Source organism: Mustela lutreola, chromosome 7 (assembly GCF_030435805.1).
Source record: "Mustela lutreola isolate mMusLut2 chromosome 7, mMusLut2.pri, whole genome shotgun sequence".
Lineage (NCBI taxonomy): Eukaryota > Metazoa > Chordata > Mammalia > Carnivora > Mustelidae > Mustela > Mustela lutreola.
In genome coordinates this window covers 4,708,181-4,720,562 of record NC_081296.1, presented here as the reverse complement: position 1 = coordinate 4,720,562, position 12,382 = coordinate 4,708,181, and the positions used below count along the sequence as shown (strand labels likewise).

General features: G+C 59.5%; 1 protein-coding gene across 6 annotated transcripts in view; it reads right to left on the bottom strand.

Moving 5' to 3' along the window:
- Positions 1-3,038: 3,038 nt before the first annotated feature.
- Positions 3,039-12,382, bottom strand: part of ARNT2 (aryl hydrocarbon receptor nuclear translocator 2) — a 142,251-nt gene continuing 132,907 nt past the window's right edge. For 4 of the 6 annotated variants that reach the window (XM_059179825.1, XM_059179824.1, XM_059179827.1 and 1 more), the window contains exons 18-19: positions 8,373-8,509; positions 3,039-6,889 (exon numbers count right to left, since the gene is read on the bottom strand). In XM_059179825.1, the coding sequence (XP_059035808.1) occupies positions 6,791-6,889; positions 8,373-8,509 (236 nt within the window). In that variant the 3' untranslated portion in view covers positions 3,039-6,790. Of the gene's footprint in view, positions 6,890-8,342; positions 8,510-12,382 lie in introns of all 6 variants that reach the window. The other 2 variants (XM_059179828.1, XM_059179829.1) reach the window with 1 other exon arrangement.

Sequence of the window (12,382 nt, the reverse complement as noted above, 5' to 3'; positions counted from 1 at the left end):
CGCTGTGTGTGACTAGATGAGTTTATTCCTATCTCCACCGAGGGACGGTTCCGTGTTTCTCGCTTTTCGCTGCTACGCGCTGCACGATGCATCCCCTTTCCACTGTCGTCTGGCGCTCCTGCGGGACGCTTCCTGGGACAGGGCTTGGACTTGGGGTCCCTGAGGCATGGGTCCTGCACATCCCTGACCTGCTGGGATGTCTCCTAACTCGCCAGAGCGTCCTGCCCGCGTCCCACTAACAGGGCTCCCTGCTTCCCCACATCCTCAGTAACAACTGTTTATCAGAGCTGGGTGGGTCCCAGCACGTGGTTATCTTGTTTCCGTTTTGCATTTCCCTGATTTCTAGGGAGGTATGGCCCCTCCTGATGTGTTTGCTGCCCTGTGAGTTTTATGAATGGACAGCTGAGACCCTGTGGCCGGGTGTCTGTCGGGTTGTATTTTTCTCATCGGTTTTAATGAACCCTTCACATACGCAGAGTACTTTGTCCCGATACTACTCGGTTGGGCACAGACAATATAAATCACAAACACTTCCTACCAGTCCACACCGGTTGTCTTTTCACATATTTTTAAGCTGGGCATTTTTTCAGTGTTTTTGTGGTCTCCTGGTGTGAGAAGTCCCGGATTTGATTCTATAAATATGGTTTCCTAGTTTTGTTTTGTTTTCCCTAAATGTTCTAATGTACCACTTTTCAACGTCCAGGTATTTTCACCTTGGTGGAGTGTCCTTTCTGCATACTGCATTTTGCATCTTGGGTGAGAGATAAGGATCAAATGTTCTGTTTCTGCCATTTCCTTGTCGCCACTGACGGTGGCCTGGTCCCCGTGACCGTGACCTGCGGTGTGGGCTCTCCTCTCCTCTCCCAGAAAACGATCTGACTTCAGACTGTGTGTGTCCTCCTGGTTTCTTCGCCATGTTCCCCTGATCTAGGGTTCCAGACTCACGCCAAAACCACACTTTTCATCCCAAAGCTTCTGGGGTCTAGAAGGCTAAATGCTCCATTTTTTGCCTCCTTTTCTTCCTCTTCCTCCTTCTCTTCTTTAAATATCTCATTCAATTAAATGTATTAAATGTATTTCCATAGGAAATTTGGGATTATCTTATCAAAGGGCACAATAAACCTTCCCTGTGATTATTTTTATATCAAGTTAATTCGGGTAGAATTTAAACATATTAGAACTTAAAGGGCCCCTCTTCAGGGAACAGTTTGATGATTCACATCATTTGTATACACCTCTGTGGCCGCCCATCAAATCTAGAACCTCCCCAGTCCCTCCTCCGTGCTCCTTCCCTCCAGCCCCAGAACCACGGACATGCTTCCCGTCCTGCTGATGAGCTGGTTCTTTCCTGCAATGTCGTCTCTGTGCAATCAGGTCGTACCTTTGTGCCTGGATGCTTCTGCTCTGTGTGATGTTTTTGAGCTCTATCTTATCGTCGCTTACGTCTACACTCTGTTCCTGTCATTGCTGAGTAGTGTTCGTTGTGCGGATCTACCCTGATTTCCCCACTCACCTTCTGATGGACATTTTAGAGGGTTTCTGGCTCTTGGTGCGTAAACAGATACAGCTGCAATGAGCAGTCCCACTGCAGTCTTGGTGGGGAAACACGTTCCCATTTCCGCTGGGAAAATAAACACTGAGATGTGGAAAGACTAGGTCATAGGGTACATGTGTGCTTAACTTTATAAGAAGCTGCCTCGCTGCTGTGCAAAGGGACTGCGGCACCAGCACGTACGTGGGGATGTCTAGGCACTCCATAGGCTGGACAAGATCAGTATGTTTAAACATTCTAAAGGCTCGTGGAATTAGAATGTGCATTTCCCTGACGACGAATGACCCCAGCCATGTTTTCCTGAGTTTATTTCCCACTTCGTATCTTCTTTCGCGAAGTATGTCTAAATCTTTTGCCTGTTTTTTTTTTTTTTTTAATATTTATTTATTTATTTGACAGACAGAGATCACAAGTAGGCAGAGAGGCAGGCAGAGAGAGAGGAGGAAGCAGGCTCTCTGCTGAGCAGAGAGCCTGATGCGGGGCTCGATCCCTGGACCCTGGGATCAAGACCTGAGCCAAAGGCAGAGGCTTTAACCCACTGAGCCACCAGGTGCCCCTCTTTTGTCTGTTTTGTACTGACTTGTTTATTGATTTGTAAGCATTCTTTATGTATTTTGGATACAAGTCCTTTGCCAGATACATGGCTCACAAACATTTCTTCCCAGTCAATGGGGGATTTTTTCATCCAGCTAACCGTGTCTTTAAAGAGCAAAGGTTTGAATTTTTTTTACGAAGTCCAATTTATAATTTTATTCTTCTACAGATCATGCTTTGAGTGGCTTATCTAAGAAATCTAAGCCTAACTCAAGGTCACAGAATTTTCTCCCATGTATGCTTTAAATACATGCAGTTTATTTTATATCAATCATAGCTCAACAAAGCTGTAAAAAAAAATAGGACTGGTAGTCTTTAGTGGGAAAGCGTTTAAATGATTTCACTCTGGCATTTTGCTAGACCCCAAATAGTCATCTCTCCACAGAGAAAGGTTAGAATTTGTAAGTATTTCCTAGAGGCATGAGCATATTAAAATACTAACGTATGGAGAATTTTTTAAAAATTAAAAAAAAATAAAAAGAGTGTTTGGAGAAGACAGCAGATACAAGGTTTGGAGTAAGGGCTGAGATCAAATCCTGGTTCTGCCACTCCCTTCCTGTCTGTTCTCAGGTGGTCCCTGCACTTCTCGAGTCTGGGTTCATCATGTAGGAACTGGGACGGACAAGCACATAGCCCAGGTCTCTCATGAGTCACAGAGCAGCACAGAGCCTCCTGGAGAGCTGTGCCTGTCGATAAGGGCAAGCACCTTTCTCTCCTATGTAGCCAGACCCCCAAAAGGGCCCCTCGTTAGCGCCCAGGGACTCTCCGCTCCTGGCCGGCAGTGAGAGACAGAGCAGAGCCCTCAGCAGGAGCGAGAGGCGTGAAGCCAGACGCACCCCCAAGCCCAGGAGACGTCTCTCCAGACCGCTCAGTCACAACGCTGGCCGCACGATTCACTGTTCAGAGCCAAGTCATCTTTATTGTGATGAAATCTGAAAAGGCAGTTACATTAGTTACACATATACACAACCAACTCAATAACCGTTAGTCCGAGAGAACATTCCAGAAATACACAGGAGGATGTATCCACAGCACAGCTCACAGCCATACGAAGAAAGGCTACAAGGGAGATGATGGCGTGCTTACAGAGTCCACGAAGCCCGTCCTCGCCGAAGAACAAGGCTGTCCCGGGGAGCCAGTCGCCCCACATCCGGCCAGCCTGGCCCCTCCCCAGTGGGTGGCCCCACGCAGGCTTTGGGGGGCTGCTGGACCACAACACCAGCTTTGGCCACCAGATCCAGGCACATCTCTAGGTGAACAGTGGCCTGCAGCCCGGCGGGGTGCCTCTCTAGTTGGGTTGGGCCCGGGCAGCCAAGGGAAAGGTGGAGGGGCCCCTCAGCACACCCCGCGAGGAGCTGGTGGGGGGAGGGGGAAGGGACCCCCGACAAGGAACAGCCAAGCCCACTTGTGCCCTGACTCGTGACGCACCAACACTTTGGTCGGTCTGGCTCCATGACAGGCCATACTGGCAGGGAGCCCGTGGGCCGGGCAGAGCTCGGAGGCTCCCAGGGGCGGGCGTACGAGGCCGAGATCACGGCTCAGTTCCCCGGGGTTGTCCCGTCCCTTGGTGAAGGCTAGCGGACATGTATGGGAGGTCCCGGTCACATGTGGCTAATCTGGGGGAGACATGGTCTCTTCACTGGCCGAGAGGTCCGAGCCCCCGAAGGAAGTTCCCTCAACTCTCAGCAGCTCCCACTCTGTAACGGGCGCGTGAAACAGCGTAGGGGTGCATTGCATGTCTCGGGACGCCGAGGAGAATGCGGCTGCTTGTGATGGTGCTGTCACTCCCTGAAACCGCAGCTAAAGACAAAACTCGTGGGAGGGACATCTAGGTAGAATGTTCTAGAACCTCCTTGCCCATGGCCACCATCACTAGCCAAGTCTTGGGTGAGCCTCAAAATGGCTGCTTCGTGTCCTCGCCCAGGGCCCAGGCCGCTGCAGCCCCGGCCTGTTCTGTGGGAGGCCCACCCTCCGGGCTCAAGGAGAGCAGGCAGGAGTGAGGGAGGGAGTCCTGGCCCAGCTGGGCTGCGCCTCCGGCGGGACAGGAGTCTGGGCTGGGCCTGGCTGGAGGACGCGCCAACAGCTGGGTCCACGCACGGTCCCCTCTTGGCTGCCCTGGCCTGGCACGGGGCTCTCTCCTCCAAACCGGGATGAGACCCTCAGCAGCTTGAACTCTTCTTCTGGTGTGTCACAAGATTCCTCGAGGTGACATCTCTTGGGTCAGAGATCCTTCCAGTCCTGTTTTTGTACTGGCCACGGGATGGCTTCCAGGAATCACAAGCAAGGAGCGGGGTGGGGAGTGGAGAGGCCAGAGCGTTCACACCAGCCGGTCGGACTGCCATCGGCTTCCCTGTGGGCGCTCCTGGGATGGGGCTGGGAGGCCAGGAGCCCGGCCGCCCAGTCACGACATTCCCATCACGCCCGGCCTACGGTCACCGGCGGTCCCCACCTTCCAAGATGGAGCCTTCAGGGACAGACAGAAGTGGTCGCAGGGCTGTTGGGGACCAGGCTCTCCCGGCCCTCCCACACCCCCCTGGTGTCCAGCACAGCCCCGGGTCACAGCGTCAGGCTGAGGGGCACCTCTCAGGAAACCCCCAGTTCTCTCCGGGAAACAAAAAAACGAACACGAAAGCCCAAAACTTCCAAACTCACAGGTGAAAGGCCACAGAAAGTCTGTTTCCGTTTCATGGAGAAACCATGAATCAGATTATTCTCTGATCTGAAAGTGATTTCTGTACCTTTCTTGGAAATGATCGTGCCCCTCCTTGGGGTTGGCTCAGGCTGCGGGGGGCGGAGGGGACCCCAAGGGCAGGGCCCACACGGGGGAATCCCTCTCTGGCTCTGGCACTGTTGCGGTGCATGGGGTTGGCTCCACCCAAGTCCCAGGACTAAGAGCCGCTCTGGGAACGGTTCAGCCCGCGTGGACTCTGTCTTGGAGCCGGGAGCACCCACAGCTGACTCCTGGCCACCGCTGACCACCGCACAATGCTGGACTTCTGCCGGTGTAGCCCCCAGCGAGACAGGGCACAGCGATCCCCTCTGGACTCCCACGGGGCTGGCGCTTAACGCACAGCAAAGCAGAGGCTCGTGCAACCCCCCACCCCGCTCCTTCCCGCAGGCTGGGCTCACTCTGCCCTCAGGCAGCTCAGAAGCCCCCGCACTCCGCGGGGTCTTCCAAAATCCCTCCGAAATCCCGGGGTGGGGTATTTCTGAGCCAGTGCCTGAGAAGTTCTGCCTGGAGGCCCTGGGAGGGATCCGGGGACTTCCTGGGAGGACACCCCCACCTGCCCGGGGCGAGCGTGGCTTCCGCCCCGCACGGGAGTCCGCGAGCCCCCGGAGGAGGGGGACGAACAGACGCGCGGCTGTCAGGAAAGTCAGAAGCAAGAGGCTGGGAGCCCGCCTCAGTGCATGGCGCACGGGAACGCGAGGTCACGGAGACAGGGAAACACAGCAAGCCAGCGACCATGGGCTCAGCCGGGCAGAAGCTTCTAGAGTCACTCTTCCTCCCGTCATGAGACCCCCCTGGGCAATGCAAGGCCCCGGGGAGCATGTATCAGAATCACACTGCGAAGCCCGGCCTTGTGCCTCACAGACCCTCACTCGGCCCCCACGAGGCGCTGGTGGGAGGTGTTTCTAAGAGCCTGTCTCTGCACAGGGGTCCGCGCCTGCCCCTGTCCAGGGTCACCGAGAGTGCTGTGGCTGCCACGGCGGGTGCTGGGGGAGGAGGCACAGAAGGACGGGGAGGCTTGGACATCCTGCTTTCCCTCGGGCTCTGTGACCTCAAGGTGGGCCCTCGCAGGCGTGGGCTGGGAGCCGGGTGGGGGACACCCACGGGTAAGCGGGAAGGGCCCGCACTCCCTCGGGGGCCTCCTGGAAGAGGAGGTGGCCGCATCCTCTCAGAGGGGCGCCTGGATGCGGGAGGGGACCCATTGAAACAAGCTCGTTCCCAGCCAGGGCTTGGGGGACACTGAAATGCCAGCCTGCTCTGCCCGGCCCGACAGCCCTGGATCCTGGCGGCTTACTCTGGCCACACGACACACATGGGGCACGGCACACACACTGGGACAGGGATTCACGTCACACTGCACAGAGCACACACACCCCACAGCACGAGGGACGGACGGACAGAGGCACACACAGACTTGGCTGAGCCGGGGACGGGGTGTGGGGGCCTCCTCTGGGTCCTAGCTCGGACGACAAAGGCCACGCGTCCTGCTCACCCCCCTTCCAGCGCCCGAGCCCCACCTGTCCACAGACGTCGAAGGCAAGAAGAAACCCATGTCCCAGGCAGGCCTGGGCACTCGGGACTGTGACTGGACGTCTTCCAGGTGAACACGGGCGACTACGACATTATTCACAACCAGACCTCGAGGGCCCAGCAGACTCACCTCCCAAACATACACAGAAAAAGTACAATAAATACAACGCCCGCCCCCCCATGTCTACCGGGGCTCCCGGCGGGTGGCTGGGCACCCCTGGCCGTGGCCTGAGCGGTGCTGTGCCGGGGGTGGTGGGGGGGTGAGATGCCTTCTGCTGGGGGGTCCCGCGGCGGGGCAAGCAGGGTGTGGGGGGGCCCCGCCAACATGGGGGGGGCCGGCATCGCGCGTGGGGCTCTGCCCAGCGCCGGCCGCACTCTGCCTGCCGCTACTCAGAAAACGGCGGGAACATGCCCAGGTCCGCGAAGTCTTCGATGTTATAGTTGCCGGTCCCCTGGGTCGGATCTCCGGGCATGGGCAGCATGTCCTGCGGGAGGGCGGAGAAGAAAGCCGCGGGGTCAGCTCATCGTCCCGGGCACTCGCACGCCCCAGGAGCCCAGCCTGCCACTCGCCCTCGTGCTCATCCATCCCCCTGCCCAGGGGGCGGCCCCGCGATGGGCTCTGGGTGTCTGGGGGACACTCGGGGTCCTCAAATGCCCAGAGATGGGAAGCTGCTTGCCCCTGGGACTGGTGTCTCAGCAGTTCAACACAACCTCAGGACATAACCCGTGTCCGTGTGAGGCTGAGCCAGGACACCGGGTGGACAGGGACCCTGCGGGGTGGTGAATCTGGCCGGGCACCCAGCAAGGGACCCATGGCCGATGCTCAAAATGCAACATAAACTCAGGGCCAGGCTCGTGCGTATTGTGAGGGCACAGCCATATGCCTGTGTGGTCGGGCTTCACTTCCAACAAGCCCCTCAGGTTCTGTGGGCCTCAGACTGCCCACCTAGAGAATAGCACAATTTCAATCCCATCTGGCAAATTTCTCAAAGTGTGTTCTGTCAGATTCCGGCCCATGAGATACTCTTGGAGAAAAGAATTCAGTGGACGAGGGAGTTTGGGAAATGGCACACTCTGCCTACCTCCTAAAAATCCTCAGTGCTTATGAGTATAATAAAGGCTCTGATAAGGACCGCAGGCAAGAACCTGAATAATTTGCTCAGTCAGTGTTTCTCGAACTTCTCTGACCAAGAATTCTTTTCAGCCTCGTGAGTATGAACAACCTGGTTGGGGAATTCTGCCTTACACGTGGCTGTGAGGCATAAGGACGGAGGAGGGAGGTCAGAACGCTGCCCCTCTGGAGATCGAGAGGGACCTCTGGGTTCTAGACCTTTGCCTGCGGAGAAGTTGCTTGGCTGGGTGGGACAGGTGCTAGGGACAAGGAGAGTGGACCCTCCCTTGGGAAGGTGGGGTCACCAACTGGGGGGCCTCCAATTCCAATCCCTCCCTCCATGGGCTTCCTGCCCATCCCTGCTTTGCTGGGCAGACCTGGAGCTCTGGGCGTGACGGTGACGGGGATTGTGGTGCCTCGGCTCTAGGGGAGGAGCTCCTCACGCAGGCCAATGGGACAGGCCAAGCCCGTGGCTCAGGGGTCACTGACAGGCTCAGGCCTCCATCTGGAACCTTCCTCCAGGGGAAACTTCTGACTGAAGGTGGGGCCAGGGAAACCCCATGGGGACCAAGCACTGCTCTGAGGGGCTGTCACAGGGTCCCCTCCAGCTGCACAGCTAGGTCAGGGCTGCCATCACGAGGGATGGCCAGGAGGGTCTCCAACAATGACTGCTGTGAAGGGCCCAGGTGTCCTCAAGCAGGGAGGACAGCTGAGGCCTCAGCTCCCGGCCCCTCCCCCCAGGCTGGGCCAGGACCCGGACCCCTAAGGACCAGTAGGGGCCGCAGCAGAGAGCGAGGGGAAAGGAAGCAGAGAGAAGGCGCCGGTACCTACGAGAAGGCTGTGCTGGCTGGATTTACCTGGAACACTTCGGTCTGGCCGGGCTGCTGGTGCGGGTGCTGATCGCCGCTCTGCTGGCCGTGGTGCTGGCTTTGCCACTGCGACCAGACTTCCGACGGCCGCCCTTGGAACTGCCCGCTACTCTGTCCACTCTCGGCTGAAAGACCCGACGTACAAGACACCGCCTTTAACAGCCGTGTCGCAGCCCCGCGAGACCGAGAGCCACGGCAGCCCAGCGTGCCCCACGCTTGTGAACGGCGTGCTCCGTCGGGCAGGCGGGACAGCGTGTGCACGGTCCCCCGTGTGCTCGCAGGAACCGGCGGGTTACAGGTCTCCTTTGCACCACACGGCTGGGGGGTGAGACTGAAGCAGGAGCTCCTGTTAAGGGGTGCAGGGACGTGGTGGGGGGCTCTCCCAGGGCGCCCTGCCGGGGGCAGGGGGCTCAAAGCCTTGGAGCCCTGGTGCCCTGAGTGGGCTTGCACGGAGCTTGGGCAGGGGCGTGTCTGGGGGGGCCCTGAGCGTGGGCGGAGACAAGCCCTCCACACAGTACCCCTGCAGGCCCCCGGAGGGAAGGCCTCTCTGCCCCTGCAGACCCCTTGTCCCCAGGCTGCTCTCTGCAGGAGCCTGACTCGGCCGGAGGAGGAAGTCACCTCAGTGTGCCCTGAGCTCTGCTACCCTCACAGGTTTCAGGTAACTTGCTGAGGCCACACGTGGCATTCCACGAGGTCCTTCCACAGGCGCCCAGAGCCACGGCCTCTCCTCTTGCCTCCGAGGGTTTCTTAGTCCCAGACGGCTTGAGACCAAAGGCACTGGGGTTCAGACCCGAAGCGCTTCCTCGTAGGAACGAGCACGGTAACGTGTAAGGATGGTGGCCTGGCCTCTTACACCTCACAGGGAACACACAACGGGGGAACCCAGTAGGAAGCAGGGGCACAAACCTGTCTAAACTGCTTTAAAGTTTCAGCCTAAGAGGATGAGCTATCCGGAGGCTCCGCCAGAAAAGCTCAGGAACGTCTCTGCTCTTCCCAACGGCTCTGGTGCTCCCTGCGGGCCACCGTCCTCCCTGAGGACGGACGCTGGGCTCCCGGAGCTGAGGCCACTAAGTGTTCAGGGAGAGCCCCAGCCTCCTCCTCTGTCCCCGTCTCTGTCTGTCTCACACACACATATCTGACACACGACCCGAGACACGAAAGTTACAACAGAACACTTATGTTCTCCCTACGGCCTCCCGACGGGTGCGCCCCGAACCCCGCACGGCAACGGCTGGGGAGAGGAAGTCAGCCCTACAATCAGACGGGGCGGGACTCCCAGCTTCCGGATCAGGGATTAGAATCGACTGTGCTCACAGGACTCTGCTGTTTAAGAAAAACGCATCTTCTCCTCACGCTCACAGATCCCGAGGCCAGGGGACTTCTCACAAAGCAGCGTGTCCGCGGGCCGGTCTGGGTATCCAAACGTCGAGAACAGTCCACGCAGCAGCGCCGGGGGCAGGGGCGCAGTGAGGAGGCCGCCTGAGGCACAGGCCGGCCCACCTGCTGCCCGGGGAGCGTGGAGGGGCCCGGTCGCCCTCGCAGGAGGCGATGGCAGGGCAGACCAGGGGAGCTGTCATAATGGACCTGGCAGGGGGCGGTGGTGGGGGGTGACCGCTGCTCAGGAGGCCCTGCGCGGCCCCCGCCGGCCACAACAGCGACTCCTCGCTGGGGTCTTGCCCGTCAGGAATTAATTCGCTCCACTTTTCCTTCCAGCTATGGCCACCACTGAGTCCCCCTGATTCACACGCGGGGGTCCTGGGCTCTGGGCCCAGCCCAGGCTTGGTGCAGGTGTGCACACAGGCGGGAGAGCGGGACGGTGCCTCCGGGGGAGCTCACAGCACGGCGGGGGAAGGGGCACGGCAGCACCACGCGGGCGGGAGCCACTGTGACCCGGGAGAGCGGCAAAAGTGCCATCTCTCAGGGGGACACCTAACTTGTCCCAAAAGTAGAAGAGCCCGGTAGGGGGACAGTCAGCAGCTGAGCGGGTGCCGGGCTCAGGTGGCCCCGTCCAGGGACCTGCAGGTGGTTCCGGGGATAAGGGTCCAAGTGTGATGGGCTGAGGGCGAGCCACAGCTCGGGTGTCCCACAGTGAGGGTGGCAGGAACGCAGGGTTCCCAGGCACGTGGAGGAGTGGCCTGCACACGCCTGCGCGGTCAGGAACACGGCCGTCCAGGGCCGAGAGGCAAGGAAGGAACTGGTCAGAAGGAGGCCACTGCGGGGATGTCCGCACGGTACACGGTGCCTGAGTCCTGGAGCGTAGGGTGGCGGGAGGAACTGACAGAGCCGGTGGATGGCCAGGAGCCCTGTGGCCCGCGTGTGGCCCGCGTGTGGTCCGCATCTCCGCTTGTTGGATGTGTGCCGTCTGCTTCTCTAGGCTCCCGTCCTGGGGCCACAGCCAAGTCTCTGAGAAGTGTCCGGCGTCCCCGTGCCTGAAGCCAGCATCTCCCCTCTCCAGACTGTCCCCGTGGGGAAAGCCCAGCGAAGGACGCTCACGTCCAGCCCACGGCCCTGAACACCGCACCTCTGGGCCCGTCTGCTTCCCTCCGTCCCGGGCCAGCAGCGGTCTCCGGAATCCACAGCTCCCCGTCATCTTCCTAAAACTGCCCCAAACCAGCCCAGCCTGCCAGGGCCCCGAGAGCCTGTGCAGCCCCACTTCTGCTTTGCACCCACCCTGCCCCCTGCCACCCCTTCCCAGGTGGCCCACCTGCCCCCAATCACGGACCCCCTTTGCGCCCGGAGGGTTCTGCCCACGTCCAGAGCCCCACTGGATGCGAGCTTCCCGAGCCCACTCTCCGCTTGCGTGGCCTTATGTCTTCTCAACCCTTACTTCTGCTCCCTCGGACGCTTCCCGGCACTCATCGGTGCGGAACCGGAGACGGGAACACACGTTCCCATGTCAGTCAGTCTCAGGGACTGCCGGAGACCAGGCAGACGGTGGGGCCGAAGCCTGGAGACCGATGGGCTCGCTTGTACTCAGCACACACCATGCACGCTTGCAGAATCCATTCTTACACTGCCGGGAAAGGACAGGCTCTTCTTGAATGTTTGCAGTAGAAAAAACAGTTATCGGGATCGCTTCGGGAACGGCATAAAGAGCCGAGGATGGGGGGACGTGGTACTTCTGGAAACAGGTGTGTGCTGGGCATCGACCTGATCTCACTTCCTCTTCCCTCTGACGCGGAGACGGCCGCATCTCCCACCGCTCCCAGACAAGGAACTGAAGCCTCGGAAAATCTGCCCGTCCACCCGAACTGCCGGAGCCCCCTTGGAACCAAGGTCTCTCTGACACAGGGCTCGCGTGCGTTCACTTGGGACACTGACAGTTTATATCCGACGCCCACCAGGCCCCGGACACGGACACGGAGCAGAGAGCCTTGGCCACGGGGGCAACTAAGCCCAGTTCTGCGGGGGCAGCAGACGGGGGTCCGGGTCATCAGGATGGCCCCGAGCGCGGCAAGGGGGTGTACGCTGCGTCGGGGGACAGGGAAGCGATGTCACAGCTGATGGTCTTCCTCGGGAGCGTCTCCCCGGCCGTGACCAGCGGGCTGCGTTCACGCCGTCAGATGGGAGGGTCCCGGGGAGGCCGTTCTTCCGGCCCCTGTTACGGAGTCCGCGTAGCTCTGAGCCGCACGCGTGACCTCTGCACTCACAGAACAGCAGTGACTGCGACACGCAGCGCCGGGTGCTCTCAGCCCAGACCCCGGCCCGTGGAGCCACACCGCCCAACCACAGACCGACGCTGAGCGGGCGAGAAATGTGGCCTGCACCCACGATGCGGCCACAAGCCACTTTCTGGAGAAAACCCCAGGGGTCACCGACATCCTCAAACGCCGTGTTGCTCTGGAAGCTGCGTGTGTACGGCTGCAAACTGGGAGCTGGGCTCCGGCCATCCCGTCTTTGTTCTGCCGGCTTCCTGAGCCCAGTCTGGGCTGCTGCGGCCCTGGCTGAAGGTGGGTGCCCTGTCAGCCCCGCGGCCCAAGCAGAGCGCGCGCGGCGTT